Source organism: Eptesicus fuscus, chromosome 20 (genome assembly GCF_027574615.1).
Source record: "Eptesicus fuscus isolate TK198812 chromosome 20, DD_ASM_mEF_20220401, whole genome shotgun sequence".
NCBI classification, from domain to species: Eukaryota; Metazoa; Chordata; class Mammalia; order Chiroptera; family Vespertilionidae; genus Eptesicus; species Eptesicus fuscus.
In genome coordinates, this window is record NC_072492.1 from 43448307 (window position 1) to 43472430 (window position 24124).

A 24124-nucleotide genomic window follows, 5' to 3' on the forward strand; every position below is an offset into this window, starting at 1 on the left:
TGGTAGAGTGGCCTTGTGTAGTAGGTGTTCTATAGGGCCCAGTGGCTCAGCCTCCCCAGTCACCTGATCTGGGAGCTCTAGGTCCACCCCTTTGTGGGCTGTGAGCACAGTCTTGTTGTAGTTGAGACTTGATGGCTGTTGGTGTCACTGGGAGAAATTGATCTCCAGGCCAATTGGCTGTGAGGACCAGCTGTGGCTATAGTGGGAGAGCTGCTGTGCAGGGAACACTCCTATGGAGCAGGATTTGCTTCAGTGGGGCTTTGGTGCTCACTGAGTCTGCCCCTTGAGTGTGTCGCTTATGGATGTGTAGAGTTGTAATCTGGTATGGTCTGACACTGACCACTGGGTACACTGGCTCTTGGGTCTCCAGGGAGGTGCAAAGTCAGCCACTGCCTGGGGCCACCTTGCGGGAGCTACAGAGAGATCTGCAGACTCCTCCTCTTTGTATCGGGTTTGGAAGTGCCCAGATGAGGCCCAGCTATGAAGCAAGGCAGGCTGGTGCTGGTGCCAGGTCTTGGGCCTTTTATTGATAGGTTTGGGACTCCCTGACCCAGCTGCAGCTTGTTTGAGAGATTTTACCCTGAGCAAGAAAAGGCCATTCATATGCAAAAGCTGCTGCATGCAGCTTGGGTGGGGTTATAAATTGGATGAGGTGGGGGTCTTAGGGAATCACCAGGGTGGAGCAAACAGAAATGGCTACCAGTCAGCCCTGCAACTGGGGAGATCCCAGCATAGGAACAATGATCCCTGTGAGCACCTCTGTTTGGGAGAAAGCTGCCCTGGAGTTCCTGCCCTGATGCCAGACAATCCAGTTCCTCCTCGTATGTGTCTGTGTTTCCCAGAGCCTCGCCCTGGTGCTGGAGCTCAGAGGAAGCGGGACCTTGTAAGTTCAGTCCGTGGTGCGGCCTTTTAAGAGAAACAGCTGGGTCTCCAGCAGCCTCTGTGTCGCTGAGCCTCAATCCGCACTGGTTTTTACAGCTCCTAGTTCTTACTGCCCATAGGGACTTCTATTCCCAGCTCTGGGACCCTGGGCTGGGGGTCTGGTGTGGGGCTGGGACTCCTTGCTCTTCTGAGCGGCCTCTGCAGGGACGATTTCCCTCCCAATTAAAAAAGTGGCACACGTGGATGCTGGACCAGCCTGTTCAGTACCTCCGAATCTCCTACCAGTCTCAGTGTGCTTTCTTCTTTACTTCTCTATTTGTAGGATTTCCATTCAGCTAGCTTTCCAGTGGTTCTGGATGATGGTTGTTCTGTATTTTAGTTGTAATATTGATGTGGTTGTGGGAGATGGCGAGTACTGGCATTTACCTACGCTGCCATCTTCCAATCAATACCCGGGGCTCTTGATGAGGCAGCTCCTGCCTCTTTCTTCTGAATCCTTTGGGTACCATGTACTTTAGCTCCACTAAACGTGATACCCTTTCATACCCGTGGGCTTCACACACAAGTTCATCTACCTGCTTGTCTGAGAATGCTGAGACAGTAGAGTGGGCACAGATTTGGAATCCTCTTTCTCTGCCATTTCCTAGCCAGGTGAATGTGGGCAAGTTAACCCTAGGGATCTGTTTTCTAATCTGTAAAATGGAATTAAACATATATGATGTGTCTCACATTGTACTTAGTACACAGGACTCCCCTCCCCAACCCCCCCCCCCCCCAATAAAAGTTGATTTCTCCCCTTCTTTGCATGCTAAACTCCTATTCATCCTTAAAGACCCAACTGAAATGTTGTCTACTTGGTAACATGGCCCTCATTCTTTCCAAATGGGTAAAGTCTGTTTTCCCTGTTTCTACCCTTCCGGCCCCGGGACACAGGGGAAATCCCAGCTCTGTCTTCTTGGCGGAGTGACAGGAAAGGGGTCATGAAGAACAGATGGGTTGGGCATGTGCGGGACACGACATGGTTTGAGTGATGGTTTATGTAGTGGAGACTGTACTGCTGTGGTCAGGGGTGTGGGAGGGAGTGTGGCACAGGTGGTCTTCTCCAAACACAGCTACCACCTGCCAGCTCAGGCTCCCTTCTCTGTTCGGGTCTCCATCTCCGGGGGAACAGTCCTGAATGCCTCGGAACCAACTGTTGTGCAAAAACAGACCCTTTATTTTCAGTGATGGGAGCTACACAGGCACCCATGGGTATATGGAGGGCTCTCTGCCAGCCCCCAGGCTTTGACCTTGAGAACTTGAGCACTGTGACCTTGAGAACCTTGCCTAGCATCCTGCGGTCTCCGGGGGTGGGGCAGTGCCCGACCACAGGCTGGGTGGGCTGGTCTCAGCCGGTTCCGCCAGCCCAGGGCCGCTTCAGTCCAGTTTGGTTTCTTGGGTTGAAATCATAATCCCTCAGGCCCAACTTTGGCCAAAGATAATGATGCTCTGGCAAGGTCCACAGCTGGGAGGGGGCAGGTACTTGTTCCTCATAGAGCAAAAGTGGGCTTCTCTGAGCCTCCCTTTCCATCCTCATGGCGTGGCTTCCTTAGGACCCCAGGCCTGCTAGGAAAACTACCCCAGCTTCTGGAGAATTCGGTGGGAGGGGGGTTGGGATTGGGGTGGGAAAGACTGCCCAGTTTCTCCAAGCCTCTTGGAGTGGCTGCCTGTTTGCATTCCTGACTCTCTGCTGCCTCTTTGTGGCTGTAGGCCTAGTTGACGCTACACCACTATAGAGGGCACCCGCGTGCGTGCATGCATGTGTGTATGTGTGTGTGTGTGTGTGTGTGTGTGTGTGTGTGTGTGTAGGCAAGGGACTCAGAAAGAGTGGAGCTGACCCTTGTGTCTGCCTTGGAGAGCAGGGATCTCGCTGTGTCCACGACAGGTGTGGGTTACACAAGCAACACCAGGGCAGCTGTGACACCAGGGAGAGGGCACTTGCTTACCAAAAATTAAAAGAAAAGATGGGGCTTTGACATTCATTTGCCTTGGAGGGGATTAGACATCAAGAGCGTGAGGAGGCTGGGTCAGCTCTGCCCACAGGGGTAAGTTCTTCTTGCTAAGCTGCTCTAACAGCCATGGCCACTTGGCCTGGAGAATCCTGGGAACAGCTGCCCAACAAGCCTTTAGGGAAATGGGGGAAGGAACAGCTATGGAGGGAAAGAGAGTCAGTCCATCGCTCCTTTGGCCCTGAATCCTTGCATCCATCTGCTCCCAGCCCAGCCCTGGCCAGGCCCCCTTGGTCCGACCCAGCACCTGCTGTTTGCCATGAAACAGGGGCACGGGTCTCTAACTCAGGCTGCTGTGTCGGTAGCATCCAGGCTGATGGAGTCAGGTGTCCTCAGAGGTTGTTTTCATGTGGGGGTCCTCAGATGAGGGTGTGCTTCAGAATCACAGGGAGCTTGTTTGGATCCCTCCCCCCTGCAAAAGTCTGAGAAGAACAGCTGGCCCTGTCTATTGGCCTCCTTTCATGGATGAGGAAACTGAGGCCTGGGAGGGGGGGGGTCTGGATGAAGGTCACTGATGAAGGTCACAGTGGTTTAAGGGTTTCGACGTAGTATCCTTCTCCTTCAGTTCAATGCATTGGTCCATCAGTGTGGCTACGGCCGCTTGTTCAGGGGGTGGAGGGGATTTCTGAGCAATTCCCTTGGGATATCTGGGAGCACGTGCAGGGACGATCCCCCCTACATCCTTTCTGTGTCCTGCAGCAGAGCACCCACCAGGCTGATGACCTGTGAGGCTGGCTGGACCGTGTCATACTCCGCGAAGAGGTGGCACATATTCTCCTGTGCGTTGGTCTGGCTCTTGGCCACAAACCCAAAGATCCTGGTGGGAAAGGGCAGCCTGAGTGAGGAGGGGGCTTCAGGGAGGAACCAGGCGGGGAGGGGGAACTCGGCCCACAGTGCTCCACCCTGGCCCTTCCCTAGCCAAGTGGCCCAGCACCTCACTACAATGGGAGCTCTCTGGGAGGGGGTGGGCGGGTCTCCCTTGCCAGACTGGGAGATCTCTGCGTTCAAAATCTGGGTTTTCCTCATTTTGTAATGGGGCTCCCTGGGCACAGACAGGACCTGTGTATTACCCAGCAGCGTGGGGAGAGCAAGGACATGTTTTGGCCACCAGACAGGAGCCTCCCTACAGATGAAGGGTCCCTGAAGTCAGAGCCGTGCCTCCCCCATCAGACTGGAGACTCCCTGAGGGCCAGGGCCACCCCCATCAAAACCATGGGCTCCTAAGGGAAGGCGGGGCCTCCCTCCTTCTCTAACTCCCTCCCCTTGTCGGGGTGGGGGCCCTGACTCAGGGAGATGACTGAGCAGACAGGAAGGCCTTACCAGGAGGGCTTGCAGTACTTCTGCCACCTGTGGGAGGGAACGCGGACAGTAGTGAGTACTGAGGCTTTGCTTCATGCCATGGACTCCAGCTGAGCAGGGGGAGAATGGCCAGCTGTGTCCCCACCCCCACCATACCCCGCCTTCCCCTCCTTCTGTTGCTCCTGGCCCCTGAGGTCACAGGCTCTGTCTGGGATCCCAATCCAAAGCCAGACAGAAGGTTCAGCGGGCACCTAGGCCCTGTACAGCCTTCTCCATTGGGTCCAACCTTGAACTTACTTCCGTTGCTCGGGGTCCATGCCACAGAAGCGGAGGGTGCTGAGGGGGTAATGGCGCCGGAAAAACACCCTGGGAGGAGGCAGGAGAGAAGCGGAACTGGTAAGAGCCCATCCCAGGGTGGTCTAGCCCCTTTCTGCTCCCCACCCACTATGTCTGAGGATAGGAATTAGGTCTTGGTCTATAAATCCCTGAGCCCAGGGAAGGCAGGACTGCATCCCACTGGGAAGTGGTCAGCCAGAGTGGCTGGCGGATGTTCTATCCGCGGGGACAGACTTAGTCGATGACCAATGAATGCTGGTTGATTCCATCTGCATCCGTCACAGTGAAAGGACACTTTGGTGGCAGGAGGTCATGGGAGGGAGGCTCAGTGAAGGCAGAGGACTTGCCTGGAGTCACTCAGCATGTCATGGACCCCGCTGCGTCCCGGACACTGAACTCTGCCTTCCTCACTGACCCATAACCACCTTGGCCATCCCCTCCCGCTCACCCTGCCCAGCCCTGCCACCCCAGGGGAAGGGAAGTCCCTTACTTCCTCTGGACGTCGGTCAGGGTGATGCCCTGCTCCGTGACTTTGAAGTGGACCACAGTGGGCGTGGGGAGGACGTCCCTCTCCAAGATGGTGGAGATGGCCTTCTGCACAGCCAGGGCTCCGGTCAGGGTCTCCACACTCACAGAACTCAGGTACAGAACATGGCAGCCTGTGGGATGCAGATATTCACTGGGGCCCTGCCAGGGTCCATGGGATGGGCGAGGTCACCCAGGCCCTGGTCCTTCCTCTGCCCAGAGCCAGGGGGCGGGGTGGCCTTTCTTCTTCGGAAACCCAGGAGGTCTCCTCTTTGAGCCGCCAGGCAGGACAGAGACTGTGTGGGTGACTGTGATTTGCGGCCAACCCCGGAGGACTCTGGGATCATTTGTTGCTTAGCACTGCCTTCCAGATTAGGGGGTGGGTAAGGGAGGGAATGTTGCCCTGTGTATAGGGACGTCCAGGCAAACCTTCCTTCTGTCCTGGCCCATGGCTGGTGCTGCTTCCTCCCCTCCCCCACCCCCCCTTGCCCTTGGAGCCCAGGTTCATTGTTGAGAGAAGCAAGAGAAGACAAGAATGGGGAGGGGACCATTGTGCTCAGGGGCGCAGAGTAGGAGCTGTCACTCAGACCAGTGCTGATCTGTGATTGGCCCCTGGATGTGAGGAGGCGGGACCTTCCCCTGTGGAAACCCCAGGACCCCACAGAGGGTGGCAGACCCAGCAACAACCCCCAGAGCGGCACTGCAGAGACCCCAGAACGTGTGCATGTGCCCAAGCGTGTGGAGGATGGGGTGTCAGCCTCGCCAACCCCCTCGTCTCGGGCCCCTCTTCCCCTTGGCCCACTCCCTGCAGCCTCTGATCTCCTGGTTTACGGAGAAGGGAAGGAATGTGACACCTTGTTAAAGATGAAGAAATACAGCTGTGATGGGAAACACGTGTGGACATGCGTGTGCGTGCGTGCAGGGCTGGGAGGCGCCCTCCGGGGGTACAGCCAAGCCTGGAGCCTCCCACACACCACTCACCCGCAGATCGCTTCAGGCAGGAGGCCCTGCTGTCTGCAGCGGGGTCTGAGGCTCCGTCTCCGCCTCCCAATTCTGAGCCAAAGTAAAGGAACAGGCCCCGAGGGGCCCGGGGTGGGGTGAATGGACCCCTCTCAGAAGAACAGGCCTCATTAATCCCTTTGAACATACTTCCCACCCCCACCCACGCCTCCAGGAAGTGACTGGATGAGAAACCAGGTGCGATTACCGTAATCAGGCAAACGGGGGCCACTTTGGGCTCCCCAGCCAGCGCCCTGCTTGCAAGTCCTTTGATCTTCCTTCCCCTCCTCACTCCTCACTCCTCCCTCCTCCCTGGACAGCTGCAGTGACCCGGTCCTCAGAGGTCCCCAGAGGCCCCCCACCCCGCCCACTTCTTTCCAGTCCACACCAACCCCAGGCCTTTCTTTGCTGAAAGTAGGGAGACTGTCGCCCTCACTCCACCAGAGGCTCCCCCATTCTTGCTTCCTCTCCCAGAAGCCCCCTTGCTGCTCCCCCTGCACACCCGAGAGGAGATGGCCCGCTCCATCTGGGGGTGCAGCTGGGCTCTAAACTCTGGAGGGGGCTTCCTGATCTGGGCGTGACGTCTGACTCTGTGTGCCTTTGAGTGGGTTACTTAACGCCTACCACCCGGCTTTTCTCATCTGTGAAATGGGGTAACAGCAACATCTACTGCACAGGGTTGCAGGGAGCTATGGATGAATGAGGGAGTGCTCAATAAATGTTAGACTTGGAAGGAAAAAAACCCCCACAAATCTCCCCAAACCGGCTGATGTGTGTGCTTCTTTCATCCTCTCAAAGAAAGCTACTATTTCTCAAACATCCACTCGGTGCCCGGCATCGTGCTAAGAGCCTGGCCTGAATGATCTCCTTTTATCCTCTCACCAGTCCAATAAGTAGCTATGATGACGGCTGTCCCCATTTCATAGATGAGAAAACTGAGGCTCAGAGAGAGAAACATTCTCACGTTCTCACAGCTAGGACGTGGAGCACGCGCCGTTAACTGTGACACTAACATACGCCACACGTAAGGAGAGACGTGGCCACTAGTGAGCCTTTCTAGTGAGAACAAACAGAGCCGGTGCCCTGATGTGGCCTCCGTGGGGCCCAGACCCACCTTTGTGCGGGATGGTGAGTTTGCAGGGCAGGGCCAGGGGCATGATGGAGTGCTGGCACACAAAGGCCGAGAGGCTCCCTGCGAGGAAACAGGCGGCCCTGCGTGAGAAGGCCACTCCCACCACCCTCCCGGCCCGGGGCGGCCGGTCCCCCCCAGGGGCCTGCGGGCTCACCGAAGTAGGGCTCCTCGTCTGCTCCTTTGAGGTGCACCCCTTTGGCGGAAGACTCGATGAGGAAGTGGCGGATAAGGTCACTGCTGTCCTCTCCTGGACAGAGAGAGAAGAGAGCGTGTCGGTGGGTGAGAGCCCAGAGCCCGGTGTTAGCCCTCCGGACCCGCCTGCTCCGGGCCCATCCGGGGGGTTCATGGCCCATCCCCCAGCCTCTGGGAATCCCATCTCTGAGGCCTCCCGCAAAGGAGGCGCCAACCCTTGTGCTCAGGGGCTTCCGCATCCGGTACTGGTCCCTTCAGCAGACCTTGCTCTGGGTCTGAAGAGCTCTCAGGGATGCTTTCCGATGACTGGTGAGGTCAAATCTCTCCGGCCTGGGTTCTCTCTCCCCATCCTCGCTCCCTCCCAGGCCCTATATTCTCCACCAGATGGTCCCTGCCCGAGCCCAGCTGGCCTGGGAGGCTGAGCAATGGCCCCTGCTGGGACTAGAACCCACCTCGCCCCCTGGCCTCTTCTCTTTGGCTCCTGGGCAAGAGTTCCTGGATAACCAACACCACCCCGGGGGGCACTTACAGGGTAGAGCAATCCCGGCTGGTTTTCATCCTTGGTTTTTCACTGTATCACTTACTGGTTCTGGGGGAGAGGGGTCACCCACTAACCCTTGGTGCCTCAGTTACCTCATCTGTTTGCTCCCCCATCAGTCTGGAGACTCCCTGAGGGCCAGGGCTGCGATCTTGGGGTTTAGGGAGGGGCTGCCACCCAGGTGCCTCACACTGTGATGGCCTGTTTGTAATCTCCTTCCCCAGGGCGGTACCCCGGTGCCTTCCACAGTGCCTGGGGCGGGTGGGTGCCCGTCGGTGTGTGTTGCGCGTGTGAGACCGGGGGACAGTAGGCCACAAGCTGTTTTACATTAGGTCACACACACGTTTTACATTAGGTCCCCTCGTGATATATCTGGTCTGGGAGGAGGTGGGTTCCCAGAGGAGAGCAGCCGGGAGAGGGCCTGGATCTTCCTCCTCCTCTTCCCGCCATGAGATGATGGGGAGGTGGAGGCAGCTCAGGCCGCTGTGAGAGGAGCTGCTCCCAGAGCCTTGGGCGCTGGAGGGCAGCTGGGAGGACCGAGGCGGACCCTCCTGCAGGAGTCACTGTCGGCCTGGCCCAAGGACGCCCGGCAAGCTAGCAGCCGAGCTGGGACTAGAACCCACCACACGCCCTTCCCTTGAGTGAGGACAGAGACGGGTGCATACCTGATCGGTTCTGGGCAGGTGCGTGGGCCTCCTGCACCTTCAAGGCAAGGCCGAAGGAGCCTCGGAATGAAGAACTGTCCCTCACCACGAAAGCCCCCGGCTCCTCCTTCCTCAGCAGCTCGATTGCTGGAACAATCCTTGGGTCAGAGACAGTTCCCGCCCCACATGCACAGCCCCTGTCCCCTAGCCCCAGAGGGTCACCAGACAGCAGATGTGACAGGATCTTTTGTTCCCAGGAAGTCCCTTCTATTGTCTAACCTCCACCATTGCTGCTGCAGTCCCTATTTCCTCAGGTCATGAGGTCTGCAGGACACTGCCCTTCCCTGGACCTGCCACTGGCCACCCCCTCTTCTGGCCCAACCCAGGGCCCCGACCTGATTCCCGAGCCTCGTCCCCTGAAACACTGTTTCCCTTTACCTTGCTCTCGGGTGATGCTTGGCTTAAACCAGTACTTAGAGGTGTCCATCACAAATTTCATGGTGGGCTGCATGTCCCTGGCGGGACCTGGAGACAAACAGAGAAGGGGAACCCTGTAGGCTGGACAGAGGGGAGCTGAGAGACCTGCCCATTGGCCCCATTCAACCCACCCTCTCCTACCCCGACCCCATGGTATCTCCAACTGCCTAACGAGGCAAAATCCAACAGAGGAATTTCAGGGCTTGGCGCATCTAGGATTTAGGAGTCTTCCCTTTATCCTTGGTATCAAAAGCAAATAGATAAAAAATCTCAATTTAATGAGCAATAGTTTCTCACATCTGGTGTTGCCTGCTGGGGACTGAAGTAAGGGATAAATAAGTGAATCTGAGATGCATCATTTGCTTGATTTCACACTGTCTTCCCCCTTACTCACCCTACAGCTTGCTTAGGGACATATTCAGTTTGGGAAAGAAAATGAAAGGAAAGGAGAAGAAAAGGAAAACAGCAGGTCTGGGCAGACGAGCATGTGCTCAGAAGCCAGGAGGTGGATTCCTGACTCTGATTTGGGACACATGTTTCTCTCCTAAAGCCCAGAGGGGACTGAGTGGACCCCTCTGTGGCCCGGCCTGCGTGGCTCAGTGGTTGAGCGGCAACCTATGAACTAGGAGGTTATGGTTTGATTCCTGGTCAGGGCACGTGCCCAGGTTGCGGGCTCGATCCCCAGTGTGGGGTGTGCAAAAGGCAGCTGATGAATGATTCTCTCTCATCATTAATGTTTCTAGCTCTCTCTCCCTGTTCCTTCCTTTTTTGAAATAAATATATATATAAAAAAAAAACACCCCAAAAACAAACAAAAAAACCCCTCGGAGGGTCTTTTATGCTCCAATGCCCTATGAAGTTACAATGGATTTTGTTGTGAGAATATTGCAGAATCTGATAAGATCCCAGGGTACAATTAGTGATATCCTGGGGCATCACCAAACCGGGATGGGACCATCACCACGCTGAGTACATGTGCTCTTTGAGATGCCAAAATGCCCATTTTCTGGGTCCCCAGGGCAGAGAGCCGTGGTTCTTAATTTCAGCATCTTGAAAAGGTGTGTTGTGGCCAGTTGAGTGTAACTCACAAACATGGTACTAAAATCTGCGAATGATTTGTCCTAGGAAAATGGTCAGAGCAGATTCAAGGGCGTATGTGCCGCGTAATTTGCTTGCACTGACATGGCTTCGTGAGTGGGGCTGAGCAGCCCACGAGTCAGCTTCCCCCCTGCCCCGCCCCCGCCCCCTCCTGCCCGGAGTCACCTTGACACCCATCCTGTGGCCGAGGGAGGGCTGAGAAGCAAGCCCTGGGAAGGTGATGGCTGAGTGAGGAGGGACAGTGTCCCCGGGGCTTGGCGGGGGGAGGGGCGGAGGGGGCTCTGTTCACGGGAGAGGAGCCCCAGGGTGCTAAGGCTCAGCCTGTGTTTACTGCTTTGGGTTCTGGTTGGTTTTGCTCTCTTGGACGCCTGCAGTCACAGACTCCGGGAAGTGGGGTGTTTGCTGGTTTGTGGTTTTCGCTGTCTGAACGGAATGCATTGTCTCCGTTACCCTGTCCCCCCCTCGGTCTGCTCTGCTCGTCACCCACCGACGTCAGTGTTACGACTGACTGACTCTCCCCCTCTCTCTCATGCGTTAGTCATGGAGCCTGCTGCTTCCCTATCCCGAGGGTCTCCTGGCTCTGTCCCCTCTCCTCCACCCCCTGCCCCGCCCTGCTTCAGGCTCCGTTTCAGCTTGTCTGGATCACTTCATCATAAAAGCCCAAACAGAACCAAATAGAAACTGCTCTCCCTGCCCAGGCCAGGCCCGTAATTCATCTACCACGCAGCTGCCAGCGCGATCCATTGACCCGAGCCTCTGACCCCATCACTCTCCTGTTCGAGACCCTCCGATGGTCTCCCATAGCCTAAAGGGTAAAATCTACTCATGGCTCAGTGGTTGAGCATCGACCTATGACCCAGGAGGTCATGGTTCAATTCCTGGTCAGGGCACATGTCCAGGTTTCAGGCTCAGTCCCCAGTGTGGGGCGTGCAGGAGGCAGCGGATCAATGATTCTCTCTCATCATTGATGTTTCTATGTCTTTCTCCTTCTCCCTTCCTCTCTGAAATCAATAAAAATATATTTTTTAAAAAACCGACTCTTAAGCTTGGTGTTCAAGGCCTTTTGCAACCTGGCCCCAAATTACTCTCAATGGCCTCACCTTGCACCCCGAATCCCAGTCATTTCCTTACAGTGCTCGAGGCATTGGCTCACTACGTACCATGGGGGGATGCGGAGGGAGAGGCCTCTGGCAGGGTCTGGCTGTGGCTCCTGGTGGCTGGACAAGGGTTGCCGGCAGAAGCAGCCCCAGGTCGCACACAGTCCTGGGGTCCTGGGGTCCGCTGGGGTGGAGAGGACCCTGGTTCTGGGCAGCCGTTGATCAGCACGATGGGTATGTCCACCATGGAGTTGGCGATGGATGGGGGGCAGCTGCTGGCATGCTCCTTGGCCAGTGGCGGGGAACAGGCTGCTCGGGGCTGGCCCCTGCTTGGGGTGGTGTTGCTGGGGACCTGGTTGTCACTGGCTCTCGTGCACAGGGACACTGGGCCGAGGCTGTGGAGGCTGGAGGAAGAGCTGGCTGGGCTTTCCAAGGACCTAGAGGATGACTGCGGGCTGGAGATGCTGGAGCGGAGGAGGGACTGGCTGCTGCAGGGGGAGAGAGCACCAGAGGGGCAGAGTGTTAGGGTGGGGAGGTGGACACGCGGGGGCCAGAGCCAGGCCCTGTCATTTAGTGACCTGGGTGCCTATGGCTTTGGTCAAACAAAATACTATAGACTCCACTCCCTCCAGCCCAGAGCAAAAGGCATGCCTATCCGATCCCCAAGGGGTGCTGAGAGATACAGAAATGTCCCTGCACTGTAGTCTTCGGTCAATGAAAGTAGCCAAGTGAGCTGACCCTCCACAGGTCATGTGGGCTGGAGGGATTCCCTCTGCTTTCCCAGCAAGGCAGGTCTGACTTGAGTTGTCACACCAGCCTCTCCATCATCCCATCACCCCCGGGAGGCCTGCACACAGGCTGGACCTGGATCGGACCCTGTCCGCGCTAATGCAGAAGGAATTCCCCAGCTGGAGAAGGGGAGGAGGCCAGCGCTGCAGCCAGCCAGCCCTCTCCCTGAGCTTAGAGGCCGGTGCCAGTGGGCATGGCCGTGGGATCCCAGTCTCCTTGCCAGGGACTGCCTTGGCGCAGTGGCTTTGGAATCGGTGTGGGGGGCAGAGGTCCTGCAGAGAACTGGGTGGTGATGGCATAAAAGAGAAAAGCTACTTTTATTTTTGGTGCATGCCCAGATTTTGCTGACAGAGCAGGCTACCTCTCTATGATGTGTGTGTGTGTGTGTGTGTGTGTGTGTGTGTGTGTGTGTGTGTTGTGGAGGCAACATCAGGAGTTATAGTGAGAATGGCCTACCTTCCAAATACGTAGCTGACATCAGTCGCTGGGCGGGCCGACACCACAGAGACCCCGTTGCCTCCGAGTGTGGCTGGGCCTCCCAGACCCTTCTCCACGCCTGGAGAAGCCATCAGGGGGGAGCCAAAGCCATGGGGGCCCGAGGCCTGGCTCCTCGTGCAAGGGATGGAGATGCTGGGAGAGGGTGGGGGATGAGAGGACAGAGCCCCAGACGGGGGAGGAGGGCGCTGGTGCCCAATGCCTTGGCTCCCAGAGAAGATGAGGCTTTCACTGCTGCTCCGAGTCTCTCGGGGGATGTCTCTGGAAAGGAGGAGGCCACCATTGCGTGGGGAGCCGAAAGGCGGGGTGACAGATGGGCTGGAGCAGCGCTGGGGACCCTCGTGGCACCTTGATCTGGTGGAGGTCACCTCGATGTACTTTATATCTTTGGGGAGAGAAGCAGAGCGTGGGTGAAATCCGGGAGCCTGGACTCACAGGACAGGAATGCTGGGAGCGTCCTGAAGACCGTCTGGGCCCCCCTCTTTTCTGCCGACGAGGAAACAGGGTCAGAGAGGAGGCACGCACTGGACTCAGAGTTAGCATCCGGCTCCATCTCAGGGCCCAGTGCCAACGTCACCCTCTTTGTGGCATCTTCCCTGGGTGGGGAGATGCAGTGGAATAAGCAGGCCTCGGAGGCAGACAGACCTGGGTTTCAGATGTGGCTCTGAGAGAGCTTGGCCAACGACTTCACCTAGAGAGGCTCAGTTTTCACACCTGGAAAGTGGGGGTGGCCATGCCAAGCCCCTTGCTGTTACAGCGAGGATGAAATGAGAGGAATGTAGGGGCCCAGCACCACGCCGGGCACATAGTAAGCCCTTTAAACGGACACAGAGGAAGGCTTGGTGTATGCCCCGCACTCCAGGCTGAAATGACCGCTTACCCGAGTGTGCCAGTCACATCGCCTGATGCCTCTCTTCCTCAGGGTGTGTGAAAGCTCTCTCTACGTCTGTACCTACGGCCAAGGCTCGGCTGCACCCTAGGGCCACCCAGTGAGCATTCAAAGTCCTAATGCCCAGGCTCCACCCCCCACCGATGGGACCAGCCCCTCCCCGGTGGGCTCAGGCCTCAGGTTGTTTGTTTCGTTCCCCAGGTGATTCCAGCGCGCATGGAGTGTCACCACTGTGTTCCCGGCCAGCAGCACACTACCCCTGGGAGGGGTCTGATGAACAGAATCTCAGGCTCCCCCCGCAGGCCTCCTGGACCTGAATCTGCAATTTTAGCAAGAATCCCAGGGGGCTGATCCACCTTAGAGTTTGGGAACTTTGCTTTGGAGCAGGAGCTCGCTGAGGGCAGGGGTTGCGGCGTTGCTGAGCCTTGGAGCTCCATAGCCAGGGCCACGCTGGTGGCTGGGGCACAGTGATTGGCTATCACTTGGCCCAGGCTGCTGACTCACTGCAAAGCTCTCTCCATTCCCCAGTGGGGGCACCCAGGACCCTTGTCTCCAGACCATGTCCCTCCCTGAAGTAGGGTGCCCTGTGGTTCTCCCCATGGTGAGGATGGACACTCAGCAAGGGTGGTGGAAGGTGGGGGTTCCCCAGCCGCTTGTTTCTGGAGGGCTGTCCTGCCCCTGCCTTCCCAGGTTGGAAACTGGGACAGAGTCAGCGGGAAACTGCACCCTCAGCTCCTGTCTTCCGGCCTCCCACCCACTTGGGTTCTGGCACACGCACCTCGCGGGCTGTGACTATGGAGTCCCGGCCTGCCCCAGCCGGCTCTGGGGCAGGGCTTCTGGCTGTGCTCACCATTACGGCTTCTGTCTGAGCCTGCTTGGGCCAGGGTTGGGGTGCAGGATTGCATCAGGTGAGGGGCTGGCAGGCTGACCTGGGCTTGCTGTTCCAGGGGTGGAGGCACAGGCCTGGCTTTGTCATCAGATAGGCCTGGGTGTGAGTCCTGGCTTTGCCACTTTCCCGCCAAGAGGCACTGGGTAACTTTCCTAACCACGCGGAACCTCAGTTTCCTCATCTGCAAAGTGGGGGATCTAAAACCAGCCTCCCCCGGTGGTGGTGAGGATAAAACACAGGGATGAATGGAGCCTGGAGTCCGGCCCAGGGTGGGCTTCTGGGAACATCTCCTCCCTGCCTGCTTTTGGGGGCAGATGGCTCATACTCGCTGGCGAAGGTGTGGGTCCCACTGTGGAGGACAGTAGGAGACTATCTGGCACCATGCACTGTGGGCTCTGAAAGAAATGAGGTCTTGGAATGGGGTGGATTCTTCTGGAAGGTTGGCAAGCACAACTTGTATTTTTATAGGACTTTATAGTGCTTACACCCATAATCCTTTCAAGCTTCACAACAGCCGTTATGCCCAATGTCAGAAGATACTGCTTTTAAAGAGGAGGAAACTGAGGCTCAGAGAAAGGTGGGAGTGGAGCTAACATTTATGGCACAATCTTTAGTAAAGGCGGGTATTCATTAAGTGCTTTGGGCCAGCACTGTTACCTGTATTAGTTTATTCAGCCCTCACGATAACTCGGTTGCAGTAGGAAATATTATTAATTCCATATAGCAGATGAGAAACCAAGGCTCAGAAAGGGTAAGTGAGTTATCCAGTGCCACACAGCCAGGGAGTAGAGGAACCCTCCCTCCTGCTCCTTTGCTCTGATTGGGGGCCTTTTCCGGGAGGAGGGGTTCCTTGGGACCCTTTCTGTGAGAAGGGCCTTGCCCTGTGAGAAGGTGCTTGGCTGCTTTGGGGAGGGCCTGTTGGTCTGGGGAAGCTGTGGGCCCCTTCCTTACTGGGTCCCCCAAACACTTACGAAAGGCCTTGCTGGCGGGTGGAACAAGCAGCGGGGAGAGTGCAGGAGGAGTCTGGAGCCTGAGTCACCTCCTGCTGCTGCCCTGAGGTGGATGTGGCTAGGGGAGGTGGCTGCCCCCACCCATCACCTGGTGCAGTCACTGTTTACAGCCCATGGGGCAAGTCTGAGCAGTGCTCAGTGGGTGCACTGGGTGGGTGGGTGGGGTCACGTGGTTGGGGAGAGGAGAGACAATTATTAGACACTTTCCACTTGGGATTGGCAAACAGCCTTGCTTGGCAGAAATTGCTGGAAAATGAAATGTGGGGGCCTGTTCCAAAGATGGGGAGGGGTGGCAGAGAGGATAAAGAAAGGAATCTATATGGTGGTGGCTTCTAGGAGCCACATCCTCTGTGGGATGGGAACCTGTCCCTCCGCCCCCTTCCTCCCAGGGTAAGCCTGAAGGAAGGTAAGCAAGAGGCTGGGGCAGGGAAGCTGGGGGAGGTTTGGAGCACTGGGGAGATGGGGCCTCAGAAGAGGGCCCCCCGTGCCTCCAAAGGGATTTATTCTGTGCAGCCCTGCAGGGTGGGAAACTAGCTCCAAGGAGGAGAGAAAGGCAAGGACATGACCTTGAAGCCCAGAAGCCTGGGCTTTTAGGCCTGACCTATAGCATCACCAGCAGTGTGACCGTGGGCCATTGCTTCCCCCCAGTGTTCTCAGCTGTAAAATGAGGTTATCACTCTTTCCTTTGCAGGGTAGATGCTGGGATCATGCATTACCAAAACCTTCTGCATACACAGGGGTGGACAAAAATAGCTTTATAGTTGTTTGTATGGAAAACAATACAATAATTCTATATAATAAAGAGCTAATATGCTAATTAGACCGAACAGACATCCTTCTGGACGACTGTCCGGACGACCTTCCGGACGAAGGCGGGGCTGCGAGGACTGAGCCCCTTGCATGAATTTCATGCATCAGGCCTCTAGTTAATAAATAATAATACAAGAGTAAACTGTGTTTCACGTACTCACAACTGTAACTCTACTTTTGCCCCAGCCTGTATTTAGGGGAGGGATCACCAATGTTTAATTTTAATTTTTAAACATATTTTTATTTTTTCAGTGAGGAAGGGAGAGAGAGAGAGAGAGAGAGAGAGAGAGAGAGAGAGAGAGAGAGAGAGAGAGAAACATCAATGATGAGAGAATCACTGACCGGCTGCCTCCTGCACACCCCACTCTGGGGATCCAGCCCACAACCCGGGCATGTGCCCTGACCTATACTGTGACCTGCTGGTTCATAGGTTGGATGCTCAACCACTGATCCATGCCGGCCAGGCCCAATGTTTAATTTTCAATTTTGCCAAATTAGGAAAGAGAAACAGTGAACATCGGCTGGCACTGCAGTTTTAGAACGTCTTCCCTTCAACACCCCGAAAGCTGGAAGGATGAGCGCAGAGGAAAGGGGTCCCCTGCATGGCATCCATGTGGCCGCATGAAACTCCCCCTGGTGCCCAGAACTAGTACACTGCCCTGAGGGGAGCGGGGTGGGGGTGGGGAGGGGCGGAGCTGGCTCTGTCCCCAGTAGTGGTGGTCTGAGGGGAAGGATTCAGGAGGTCAAGATGCAGGAGGAAGTGCAGCTCAGCAGTGATCGCACAGCGGAACCTTCTAACAGGGAGCTGACCAGGCTGGGCCGAATCAGGAGGTAGTGAGTGCGCAGACATTGCAGCTATCCAAGTGCAGGTTGGAGGAGAGGATTTAAAAAACAAAATGCCATCCGAAGGGGCTGGGACAGAGCTAGGCAGCTCCTTTAGGACTGCCTGACCACTGCTGCCTTCCTAGTGCCTGAGCCCTGTGGACACATCCTCGGAACGGCAGGCCGTGCCCAGGGCATCTGAGAATATAGACCACTCACTGCCCATCGCCCCGTGGAGGAAGAGCCTGGTCGTCAACACCCGCACCCACATGCATGTGGCTGCTCCCCAGAGACGTGTCTCACCCGCACCGGCCTTGAGTGTGTGGAACCCCTGCCCTGGGGCATGAACATGGAAGCCCAGGGCTTGCTCCTGCCAATAGCAATTAGGCCCAAACCACCTTCCTGCAGGGGCATGCCCAGCAATGGCCTTAGGAAGCAGGAAGACTCCTGAGGGCTGGAGGCAGTTCTTTTAAGAGGCCTGGCAGGCAGTGCTCGGTGGGAGGAACAGAAGGCGGGTCAGGAACCCGGGCGCCAGAGGACCTGGGTGCTGGGCCCACTTTCACCCCAGAGCCTGAACCTGCCCTGGGGCTGGTGCTAAACGCAACCCTGGTGTTTAATGAAGCAACCACCATTTACAATGACTCACAGTGTGCCGGGATTTGCGATAAACACCCAACCAGTGTGATTTCTTTTAATCCCTGCAACACCCTTTGAGGTAAGAACTCATTTATGTTTTACAGATGAGGAATCTGAGACATGAAGAAGGGGAGTGAACAGCTTGTGTAAGGTTTGCCCGGCCCCAGTGACTAGGCTAGATTGGCTCCTTACTCAAGTCTATGAGCCTCGGTGTTCTCATCTGTAAAATGAGGCTAAAACGGTCATCTCCTGGGGATCAGTTGGGAGGATGAAAGGTTCTGCTATCAAATGCTGAGAACAGTGCCCGGATAGAGTAAGTGCTCATGGGTCCTGTCTCTAATCCTAACCACACCCCTTGACCCACGTTGATGGTTTAAATCCCTGGAAGCCTCAGTCTTCCAGCCTGTCTAATGGGGCTGCTGCTCCTTGACCTTCATCTTCAGACTATACTGAAAAGTCTGTTTGGGTAACTGAAGCCAGATGCAGGGATTTCTAGATGCCCGAGGTTCAGTGGTGTACTGGAGGAGGTAGCTTGTACCAGCTCAGGGGAGCTGGTTGTTAAATTTTCAGGATTTTGTCCAGCTGGTTGCTAAACTCAGGCATTATTAAAAATTAAAGTATAGCCCTGACTGGTTTGGCTCAGTGGATAGAGCATCGGCCTGGGGACTGAAGGGTTCCAGGTTTGATTCCGGTCAAGGGCATGTACCTTGGTTGCGGGCACATCCCCAGTAGGGGGTATGCAGGAGGCAGCTGATCGATGTTTCTCTCTCATCGATGTTTCTAACTCTCTATTCCTCTCCCTTCCTCTCTGTAAAAAATCAATAAAATATATTAAAAAAATTAAAGTATATAAAGTTACAATGAAACAACTTATATGAAAAACAGAAGTGATAAATACTCCAAATTCATCACATCCCAGTGATTTCACTATTTTTTTTAAACTATTATCCATACTCTTGAGGTTATTTACATCTGTTGTATTGGTGAGGTGTAAATACTGTACTATACAGTGGTCCGCTGCTGTGTGTCTCTTTCTAATGCCACATTCAGTGACATCACGTTGGTAGCCTGAACCTGGGAGTGGGAGCATTTACACGGTGGAAATTGGTACAAGCTTCATATCAGGGCTCTCCCCCACCCCACCAGGAAGCCGGCTGTTAAACATTTACTCGCACCCTACTGCTTAAACACAACGGGGCTACCACCCTAACTAGACTGAAATCTGTGTCTCTCCAACCCTACTCCTTCCAGCCTGGGCCTCCCCAGAGTAATACTCCCCTGAACGGGGACAGGGGTTCAAATAGAAATCCTACAAAAAATGTAAGGGGCCCAGGTTAGGACCCAAGGAGAGACACCATATAGAGTAGCAAGGTTCAGGGACCCCACATGTATCGTATTTATAATGCATGGAGTTGTAGAAAAAAAATATTATTAGCTTATTTACATTCTCTGAAAAATCCCACAAAACAGGTATCCATCACTTTCCAAACTCAGGAGCCAAAAAGAAGGGGAGAGTGAGGGACACCTGTATGTTTCCCTTTTGTGTGGCAGAGAAAGCAGAGAAGCTCAGTAAGTAGTTAAGGCTGCATGTCACCTCTCCACAGGACACGGCCTCCTGCTCCTCTGAGTCTACAGGAAGTTCCTTCTCCACCAGGTCTGGTCCCCAAGCCCCCTTCCTGGCGCTGCGCCCCTGGTCCTTACCCAAGGCTTCAGGCTCTTCTTTCTTTCTCTGCGAGGTAGTGCTCTGGGTGGGCTCGGCCCACGGGCCACCGGCCGCTGTGGGGAGCAGCTGGAAGGTGGGGTCCAGTTCCAGAATCATCTGGTTGAGGCTCTCCAGTGAGAAGCCGATGTAGGAGTCCAGGTCCTCCAGGGCCCCGGAGGGCTGCTCACCAGGGGCCCGCAGGAGGCAGCTGGCGTTGGCTCCAGCCTGGGGGGCCTGCTGGAGCCTGTTGGGGGGCTCCTTGCAGGGCATGGAGGCCATCAGGGCCTGGGCTCCCCAGCCTTCTGTGGTGTAGTAAGGACACTGGGGCGGCAGGTTGGGGCTGGGTGCTGGGTGCAGGACCCTCCTGGGTTCCTCGCAGGGAGGCAAGCGGACGGCGTGGCCTCCTGCCAGCAGGGGACTGGGCATCACCTGCGACATGGTGGGGGCAGCGACCCGGCGGTGCAGCTGTGGCTTCTCACCAGCCTCACCTCACAGCTTCTCACCAGGTCTCAGAGGTGTCACTTGCCAACCAGGAGCTCCCAGGACCTGAGAGAGGACAGGGTGGCAGCTGAGTGTCTTTTGTGGATGAAGCCCCTGCCTTCTCCCTCCAGAACAAAGGCATATCGATGCATTCATTTCATGGATGCGGGAGCCCGCCTGCCTGGGTTTGCATCCTGGCTCCACCACTGGGCAGGTTAATTCACTCTCTGTGCCTCAGTTTCCTTATCTACAAAATGAGTTAATATTTGTAACATGCGCAGAATAGTGCCTGGCACACACTAAGCATTATGCAAGTTATTGTTAAATAAAACAACGTCATAGAAGTTTATTAAATATCCTCTATGTCCCAGCCTTATTTGTTAAATAAATACTAGCTAATGTTTACCGAGCAATTTCTGTGTGCATAGCCTCTGCTGTCTTTTAAAATCCTCCTAACAACCCTCTGAGGTAACACTGTAATTACCCCATGTTACAATGTGAGCATGGGAACACAGAGAGGGAAGTAACTTGCCCAGGGGTGCGTGGCCAACAAGTGTCAGAGCAGGCCTGGACCCCAGGCTGCCTGATGTCTGGGCCCCTGCCTTTAGCTGCTACTTCCCAGGGGCCAGGGTGTGAAACCAAGTGAGCAGGTGAGCAATCATAAGCTGTGCCCCGAGGGAGGAGGGGAAGCAGAGGGGACTCAGTAGGCACGGGTGGGGAGGTCAGGGAGGACTTCCTGGAGGAAGAAACATGTAAAGGGAGGCAAGAAGAAAAAGCAGGAGCTAGCTGGCCAGGTAGGTGGGGATGAGGCAGGTGTTTTCAGAAGCCTGACAGACAGGGGGGATCAGGAGGCATTCTTGAGCACCCGGGAAACAGGAAACTCCTAGGGTAGATGGAGGAAAAGATGGGGGGGCGGTGTTGGGGTGAGGGGACCAGGCTGGCCAGACCCTGCAGAGCCTTGCAGGCTGGGCTCCGTAGTGGTGTCTCAACCCTGAGGGGAAGGGCGAGCTATAGAACCGTTTTGAGCTGGGGAGTGACATCATCAGATAATATTCACTCCCTGGGGGCCCATCCAGGAAAGAGATGTCTCAACTTCCTCAGTTCCCTTCCTGTGGAAAGTTCTTCCTGTTGTCTAACCTTAATACCACCTGTTAGTACTTTCCTACAGGTGGGGCTGGGTAGGAGGCCAGAGGTGGTAGGACTGAGGCTGCCAAGAAAACTGTAAGCAGCTGGGACACGCTGGTCACACTGCCACTGCAGGCCCCGAGCCTCCCCACTTGCCCCCCAATACTCCTCAACTCTGCTTCTCCCTTTTTCCAAGACGCTGTCATCACATCCTGCTTTAGAGTCGGAACCCCAGCCTGGGCCAATGAAATGAGTACGGACTCTGGAGCCTGAAGATTCAGATTCGATGTCCAGCTCAAACCGTTCCTTAATTAAGGATTCATTCCTTAATGAAGGAAGAATTCCTGCCCTGCAACCACCCTCCCACCCCCGGCCCCCGCCAGAGAGCGACACAGAACCAATGGGGTGCTGCTTATGGAAGCAGTTGGATCACCCTAAATGCTACTTAGAAATGAGGGCTTGTCTAGAGCAGAACAACTTCATAAGAAAAAAAAAATAATAGCTCCCACTTATCGAGCACTCCCCACGTGCCAGGAGCTCATCTTTGTGTGTTACACGTGCTGACTCTCATCTCGCACTCCGAGGAAGTTCTGCACCCCTAGCACCAGCCCATTTTACAGATGAAGACACCGAGACTCAGAGAGGTGAAGAAAAGTGATAGAGCTGGGCTTCGAACCCAGGCCCTGGGGCTTCGGGCTCTTAACTCCTTGTACCACATTGAGTTCACATGCAGAGGGACCACTGAGGTCCAGAGAGGGGATGTCATTTGCCCAAGTCACACAGTGAGTGAAGGAGAAAAGCCAGCCCCTGCCAGACTTCTCCTTGGCCGGGTCCTGGAGGGGGTGGCACCCCCCAGGCTCCTGCAGCGTGTCTATAAATGGCAGTGGACGGGAACTGGCCTCTGAGCTCCTTCCTGGGGCAGCTGAGGACACGGAGCTGTGGCTTTTCCCTCACGTGCTCCCAGAGGCCTGGCTTTGCTGGGGGCAGGATCTCGGCGTACCCTGCAGGGTTTTTGTCTGGGCCCCGCAGAGGAGGCTGGGGTGTTGACTTTATGGAGTACATTGGGGGCCTGGGTCTCCCCCCAGGATGAGGACCCAGGATGTCTGCCTACTGATTTGGAAACTGTTTTTGTGCCGCCCTGGGCAAGGGTCCTCTCCTCTCTGGACTTCACTTGTCCCATCTCTATAATGGGGATAATATAACGACAGATACGTACTTAAAACGTACTCATTTCGTTTTCTCAACGGTTCTCTGAGGCGGGGACTCTTCCTGTGGGGCTGGAGGGGCTCAGGGATTTGCCCGAGGTTACACAGCCCACAGGGCCCGGTGGAGGGATTGGGTCGAGGCTCCCACGCCCTATGCCTCTGCTTCATAGATTTAGGACCCCTTTCGCCTCTTTCCATCCTGGGATTCTGGAACCCGAGGGGCAAGCGTGGGAGCCTCTTTTTCACACTCTTCTCACTTCGAACAGTCCCTGAATCAGCCTGGACCTCCCCAGGCAGGGCCTGGGCTCTGTGTTTTATTCCTGGACATCCTGCCCCACCAGTGCACTTTGCTCACTTTCTTCCCTGCTCTGAGGGGGCAGGGGAGGGTCCCTGGGGCTCCGGACTGTGTGTGTGTGTGTGTGTGTGTGTGTGTGTGTAGGGGGTGGGTGGGGGTATATGGGTGGGGGTATATGGTGGGCAGGGAGGGCTCCAGCCAGCTCAGTCCTATTTATAGGTCCCTCCCACCCACTCCCCCTTCAGGTTTTGACTCAGATCTCTTTCTTTGTTCCCCAGGGCTGGGGAGGCGGGGGAGCCTGCCACCTTGGCACATCTCCTCTGCTTCATAGCCAACCTCCCGCAAGCCCAGGCCAGCGAAGGGAGAGGGTAGAAGAGCGTGAAGCCCGAGGCTCCCCAAAAGCCCCATTGCCTCACCAGTCCAACCCCTACTCAACCCCATCCTGGTAGAGTGGCTTCTGGCTGTCCCATCCCCTCCACCCAGACCCGGGGACCGCAGGACCAGAGAAGGCCCTGGTCCCCCACCTCTGGGTGCCCAGCAGCCCGAGGGGCCCAGCACCGGGGCTCAGGACCAGGCTGGGAGGCAGGAGGCCTGGTTCTGTGCCCGACCCTTCCCCCAAGTCTCCGTGACCTTGGGCAAACCTCTTCCCCTCCCTGCACCTTGGTTCTCTCATCTGTACTCAGAAGGGTACAGATTGGCTCCCTCAAAGCGTTCAACTCCCGGGCCTGTGGTCCTGAGACCGTGTCTCTCTCGTCCACAGCCTCTTCCCCGTTTCTCCCCACCTGCGCTCTGAGCCCGGGCCCCAGAAGCCGAGAAGCAGAGGACACGGGTTAAACGAGTCAGCTGGGAAGGTGCTGCCTAAAGCTCCTGGCAGAAGAAAGGCACCTACCTGGTGTCCAGGGCAGGCAGCGGCTGCGTTCACTCCTGGCTCCTGGGATCAGACAGCGCAGAGAGCAGGTGAGGAGTGAGGGAAGGCGCAGTTCACCTCAGACTTAAGAGCACCCACTATTCTGCCCTCCCTCCTCCCCTCAGGGCCCTACTCGTGGCTGACAGCCGCCAGGCCCCACCCCTCTCCTGTCTGTGGGCTCAGGACTCAGGTGGGGTTGGCCCCAGCACAAGGAAGGGGGGCATCGGGTGGGGGCCTGGCCTGGCCTGGCCTGAGGGGGGCTGGGGCTGGGCTGGGCTTGTGTGAGGGGCTCCCAAACTCCCTGCCTCCCCGGTCCTCGGCTCCCCGCCTTGCCCCCACAGGCATCACATGATCAGGGGAGCTCTGCTTGGTTGGGCAGGGACTTGTTAAGACCAAGGTGCGCTGGCTCTGGGCATTCCTCTGACCACGTGCCACCCGGGGGAGGGGCCGTGGGTTGGCAGAGCTTGCAGAGAGTGAAGTCCTTGACCTTGGGAAGGCGGGAAGGCCGTGGGCAGGAGACCCTTCCCAGAGCCGCCTCCCGGGCCGTCCGGGCTGGGCCCTCCTGGGCAGCACAGGGGCTCATGGGAATGGAGGCTGCGCACAGGTTTTGTCTGTTCTTTTTCTTTTTGGTCTGGGAACGGAGCTTTGAGCTCAGGCTGGAGCTAGGCTGGAGGACCTTCTCCGGGGGACCCCCTACCCAATCCCTGCCGCTCCTGTCAATCACGGAGCACACAGCCTTTGCTTTCACACTCTTTCCTAATGTGTCTCCATCACGGACTCTGTAACTTGACCTCAACGGACGG

General features: G+C 56.3%; 1 protein-coding gene across 1 annotated transcript; it reads right to left on the reverse strand.

The window, feature by feature from the left end:
* Positions 1-2075: 2075 nt before the first annotated feature.
* On the reverse strand, positions 2076-23519 carry TNS4 (tensin 4). The gene is made up of 13 exons (XM_008144903.3): positions 23304-23519; positions 19309-19855; positions 12513-12936; positions 11331-11755; positions 9034-9120; positions 8617-8742; positions 7376-7468; positions 7204-7281; positions 6072-6143; positions 5056-5224; positions 4527-4595; positions 4251-4277; positions 2076-3747 (listed from the first exon to the last, which is right to left on the reverse strand). The coding sequence occupies exons 2-13, from the start codon at positions 19745-19747 to the stop codon at positions 3606-3608; spliced, it is 2151 nt and encodes a 716-aa protein (XP_008143125.2). The 5' UTR covers positions 19748-19855; positions 23304-23519; the 3' UTR covers positions 2076-3605.
* Positions 23520-24124: the final 605 nt, after the last annotated feature.